The 6000-nt window shown below is 35.1% G+C and overlaps 1 protein-coding gene across 4 annotated transcripts in view; it reads left to right on the forward strand.

The window, feature by feature from the left end:
* The window catches only part of BRDT (bromodomain testis associated), an 80531-nt gene extending 78510 nt beyond the window's left edge, over nucleotides 1-2021 (forward strand). For all 4 annotated transcript variants that reach the window (XM_042997862.1, XM_042997863.1, XM_042997864.1 and 1 more), the window contains one exon: nucleotides 1808-2021. In XM_042997862.1, coding sequence (XP_042853796.1) covers nucleotides 1808-1876 — 69 coding nt within the window. In that variant the 3' untranslated portion in view covers nucleotides 1877-2021. The remainder of the gene's footprint in view (nucleotides 1-1807) is intronic.
* The last annotated feature ends 3979 nt before the right edge of the window (nucleotides 2022-6000 follow it).

Here is a 6000-nt window from a genome sequence, read left to right on the forward strand (position 1 = left end):
GGATATAGAATTCTAGATGGTTAGTGTTCTTTTCCCATTATTTATTTTTGAGAGAGAGAGAGAGATAGAGCATGAGTGGCGGAGGGCCAGAGAGAGATGGAGACTAGAAACTGAAGCAGGCTTCAGGCTCTGAGCTGTCAGATACTTAACCAACTGAGCATGCAGCTCTTGATCTTGAGGTTGTGAGTTCAACCCTAAGTTACGTGTAGAGATTGCTTAAAAAATAAAACCTTTTTTTAAAAAAAGTGGTCTGGGTAAAGATTTTAAGAATTTATTTTGGGGGCGTCTGGGTGGCTCTGTTGGTTAAGCATCCAACTCTTGATTTTGGCTCAGGTCATGATCTCATAGTTGTGAGGTCGAGCCCCACAATTCTCTCTCCCTCCACCCCTCTCCTGCTCACATGCACTCTCTCTCTCAAAAAAAAATTCTTTTGTTTCTATGGCATATTTAAAGAAATATTTATAGTTTATGAGTCACATATATTATCCTTTTGGTAGCTAAATCATAATTCTAAATCTTCTCCCACATAGCCAATAAGAATACTGATTCTCATCAAGGAAGTTAACCAATTGATTGCAAATTGGCACATTTATCCATCACTCTGGGCTGTTACTATTTACTGATAAAAAAAATTTTCTTTTAATTTCATAGTTGGTATCATTTCAGATGCCAAAGACTAGTACCACATGGGCATTTATAGAAGGCTTCAAATATAGGAAACATTTATTTCCTTTGTCTTAATTTGCTTTTTGTTTACTTTGTTATTTTTAGTGGCTTTTTAGCATTTAATGAAAAACAGTGTGCTAAATGTTACATATGCAATCTGATTCGATCTTCATAAATACCTACATTTGACAATATATAAAATAAACTTGGTTACAAAATTTGTCCTAGGTTACATAGTAAGTGGCACAATCAAGGAAAGCCTGTAACTTTAATGTTAATAGTTTTCTCTAATAGTTAAGATATTGGTTTATTCAGAAAATAATTTTACGTGTCTTAGCACACTATGTTGATTACAGAGGTAGATGAAACAATATAATCTCAGTTCACATTCTTATTAATATTTTGCCTACATTGAGACTTTACTCTCTTAGTTGAAGAGAGAAGTTAAACTTGTTCTCAGTGTTCTTGTAAGTTTTAAAACTTTTACTTATCACATGAGCAATATATTTTTTTTAATGTTTATTTATTTTTGAGAGAGAGACAGAGGGCAAGCAGGACAGGGGCAAAGAGAGAGGTAGACACAGAATCTGAAGCAGGCTCCAGGCTCTGAGCTGTCAGCACAGAGCCCGATGCGGGGCTTGAACTTACAGAGACCACAAGAACATGACCTGAGCTGAAGTCAGATGCTCAACCGACTGAACCACCCAGGTGCCCCAGATATGGGCAATATTTTAATTTTTTTTTTTTAACGTTTATTTATTTTTGAGACAGAGAGAGACAGAGCATGAACAGGGGAGGAGCAGAGAGAGAGGGAGACGCAGAATCTGAAACAGGCTCCAGGCTCTGAGCTGTCAGCACAGAGCCCGACGCGGGGCTCGAACTCACGGACCGTGAGATCATGACCTGAGCCGAAGTCAGACGCTTAACCGACCGAGCCACCCAGGCGCCCCAGATATGGGCAATATTTTAACAAAAGTCAGATAGTATTTGAACAGAAATAGAAAACTGCATAAACTCATTATGTTAAATAGTGTTCATTTTGTATAATTTGTTTCAAATGTTGTGTAATCATTTTTATATAGTTATAATGAAGGCATACATTTTTTAAAAGTAACATTGAATTGTTTCCTTCTTTCTACAGATGGCTGGTACCATTGATATGACTCTTCAAAGCGATATTATGACAATGTTTGAAAACAACTTTGATTAAAACTTTTTAAATTAACCATCAGCTTAAAATGAATGATTTAAAAGATTAAAATGCATATGGTAAAATGATTGCTTTCAAACACCAGGATACCAATCTTATATTGTATTTTTGACTGCTCTAAAATGATTAAACAATTTTCACTATATTTTTTAATAGCTATATGTTCATTTTCTAAATGGTGTAATTTACAGGAAATTTTATAATTTTGAATCCCTAAAAATTGAATAAATTCCCAGATTTTATTTATTTTATAAATAATAGTCTGCTATGTATTATAGGCCTGTATAAGCAATGAAAATCCAAAAGAGATAGCCCCTTGTTTAAAAATGAAAAAAATATATAAAGGTATATAAAAACCAGTTCCTGTTGAGTTTTTAACTTTTATAACAAGTATCTATCTGCCTTCAAAAACATTTAGAACCTCTAACAAATAATACTTGGTTTCTTTGAGCATCAGGTTACGTAAAATTCTCTGCTGATTCTGTATGCAAAGTTGATAATGAAATCTAGCTTAAAGAAAATGTTACCTATGGTTTGGTTGATGTTAAATTTGAGCAAAATAATAGTAAATATGATGTAAGTTTCTATAGGAGCTTATACATTTCTTAATGTGAATATGTGATAGCAATGAATGTTTACATTTTTACTTAACTATATAGTATTTATTTTAAATCTATAAATTATTTTTGTTTCATCATCCTCAAGTTGCAATTATGTATCAATCATGTGTATCTGCTTCATATATTTTAACATTTTGCACTCTTAAAGTGTAAAATGATTCAGGCAGTATTAAGATACCATCTGAAGTAAAAATTCAAAGTTTGTGTGTATTATTGAGAGAAAGAGGAAAAGTTTTCTTGACTTCACTTGTTTTATAATCAATATAATTTTTTGAAATACTTTACAGCCATTTTTAAAATTACGATCAACTAGTAGCTAAAATGGTGGTGACACCTTCAGGAAACAGCTAGAATTAAAGTGGTAATCATATCCACTCAACTATAGCTATTTTTTAACCAAGAAATTAGTATGTATATATATATATACTGAATAGTATGCATTGTTATTTTCCTAAAAGATCATCTGTAGATTAGATATATCTGTGTGTGTGTGTTTTTTTTTAAGGAAGATATATCAGATATATGTAGTGATTAGCAGAGAAAATATCGGCTTACTGACTAACTGATCCTTCCTATATTAGGCATTATTTTTTAGTAAAAGACTGTTTCGCTTTTTTTTAACTTCTTGTATGGAGTTTATTTCTGTTAATTTTATGCATGAAATACTGCATGTAACTTATTTGCCTTCAACTCAAGCCTAGTTTTGTGAGGACCCCATTTCTGTCCCCATCTCTTACTACTCTCCAACTTCTAAAACTGTTTCATATTGTTTTCTGGGATTCGGGATCAGTCCCGATATAATCAAGTTTTTGCTTGTTTTTTCCCTCTTCTTGAGTTGTCTGGAAATGTGGTCCCAGGACCAGCTGCATTAGCATCATCTGAGAATGTTTTAGAAATGCAAATTTTCAGACTTCAGAATTACTGAGTCAGAAACTCTGGGTGCAGGGTCCAATAATCCTTAGATGAACAGTGATTCTAATACACATTAAAGTTGGAGAACCACTGCTCTGACTGAACCTGGGCTCTCCCTTGCAAGCTCTCATTTAGTCCGTTTCTTCACTAGTGTTTTTCTTACTTTTGGGGTGCCACTTGCAGACCATCTTCCCCCCCACACCCTCGCAGTTCCTCCTTTTTATCCTCCACTTTAAGTTTGTCATGATCATCAGACTATACCACCCATAGTCATTTACCATCCCTGGTTCACTCCTTGTTTCCCAGAGATTTTAGTCTCTGTCTCAATATTTCTCTCTAATGGACACTTCTCAGTCCCTTGACCTCCCTGCTAATGATCAAAATAGCTAATTAACTTTAACCACTCCTTTGTCATTGCCAATAACTAAAATCTTTCCTTGATCTCAATTTCAAGCACGCTAGTTTCTTACTACTTCCTCATACCTTTTTCTAGCTTACTCCAGATAACCCTTGACTCCAACAATTGTTAGACCTCACCATGACCTTAAAATCCATTAATCCTATAGATTTTCACAGTACCTCTCCCCTTCATACCCTCACTGCTTTCCTTATGCAAGTTTCTGTTCCTTATAATTTACTTTCATGTTGTATTCACTTGGCAAAACTCAAATCCTTATTAAATCTGACTGCCCGCTCTGCACCCATGAAGCTGTTTGTGGTTACAGAAACACATGGAACCATAACCAGTCTCACTTCAAATTCATGAGCATAAACTCGTTAGCCATAATGCTGCCCAGAAATCTTACTACCAATGTAGAGATAGTAAGAAACACTTTCCTCTCCACCCCAACTATTGAGAGATCAAAGATTTTTCAGTCTTCTTTTGCTCATCCAAATATAGACATGTCAGGACGTTGAGGGGGTTGTTTTTACAAAAACATGATCATTTACACATGTTACTTGACAGTTGGGTTTTTCTTAATGCATCATGAGCATCTGTCTAGGTCTTTAAATGGACATAGACTAATTCATTCTTTTTTAAAAGTATGTATTTCATTCCATAGAACAGACATATCATGGGGCGCCTGGGTGGCTTGGTCGGTTAAGTGCCAGACTTCGGCTCAGGTCATGATCTCATGGTTCGTGGGTTCAAGTTCCACGTGGGGCTCTGTGTCGACAGCTCAGCCTGGAGCCTGCTTCAGATTCTGTGTCTCCCTCTCTCTCTACCCCTTCTCGGCTCGCTCTCTCTCTCTCAAAGGTAAATAAACGTTAAAATTTTTTCATTTTTTTTTTTAAAAGAACAGACATATCATGATTTATATAATCCCCTACTGATTCAGTTGATTCCAGTCTTTTTCTACCATGAACAATGCTGAAGTAAATATACTGTTTATGTAGCCTTGCATAATTGTGCTTCTATTTCTAAAGAGTAGAGTTCTTAAAATGGGATTGCTGGGTTAGAAGTTACAATCAAAGGGAGTAGTTTTTATTTTAATAGGAGGTACCAGATAACTTTTCCAAAAAATGTTAGATCAGGTCACATTCCTAGGAGTTTGAAAGTACTATTTTCCCCATTATTCTCACCAGCATTGGATATTACTGCCTTCATATTCTTTGCTAATCTGAATGAAAAAATTATAATCGGCTTTTTAAATTTCTATTTCCCAGACTACAGGTGGAGTAGATTCTCTTGTATTTGTTAGCCATGTGACTTGCCTAGTAACCAATAATATCCTTTACTCATTCTCCTTTTGGGTTATCTTATCAATGTGTACAAGGCTGCTGCTTCTGCTTCTTCTTCTTCTTTTTTTTAAATGTTGGCCCTCTGGTTTAGAAACATTTTTTCACAATCTACTGCTTGTCTTTTGAGATTTATTGCCTTTTTTTCCATTAAAATTTAAAATTTTATATAGCCGTATGTCTGGATTTTCCTTTATAGTGTCTGGCTATTCTGCCTTGTTTTGGATTGTATCCCCCACGTCAAGATGATAAAATAGTCTTTATTTTGTACTTAAAATCGAGACAATTAAATTTTACACTAAGATTCCAGGTGGATTAAAGACATTTTTATATATAGTAAGAGATAGGGAACCAGATTTCTTTTTTTCTAAATGAACTATCAGTTATGCTGCCACAGTTTACTTAGTGAACCTTTGAATGGCAATAGCTCTCACTCTAAGAAATTTATAATCACTTTATCCAATTTGTAAAAGTTGAGTGAAAATAAAAATTAGAATTTTGATTGGGATTAGATTATAATTAAGTTTAGACACCTACCAATTTTGTTTCTAGTACTACAAATATATCCTGCATGAGACCCATTTTTTAAGGCATTGCCAGTCTCAGAGGCAGGGGAAACTCTCTGAGGACCAACCCCCTCCCTCCCTGCCACACACACATTTAGTTGGGAGGAGAGCAGTAAGCAACTGAAATGGTAGGGCTCTCTTCAAGTCAGATGCCAGGACCAATGTTGAGGGAATGTTGTCTTCAAGAAGCTGGAGTGGTCCCAGGTTGGCTAGAGACATAAGCAGGATCACCACAAATTAAGGTCAAGAAATTAGTATCAAAGATGAATGATACAAAAAGCAAGCC

The sequence above is a fragment of the Panthera tigris genome, chromosome C1 (genome assembly GCF_018350195.1).
Source record: "Panthera tigris isolate Pti1 chromosome C1, P.tigris_Pti1_mat1.1, whole genome shotgun sequence".
In the NCBI taxonomy this organism is placed as follows: Eukaryota; Metazoa; Chordata; class Mammalia; order Carnivora; family Felidae; genus Panthera; species Panthera tigris.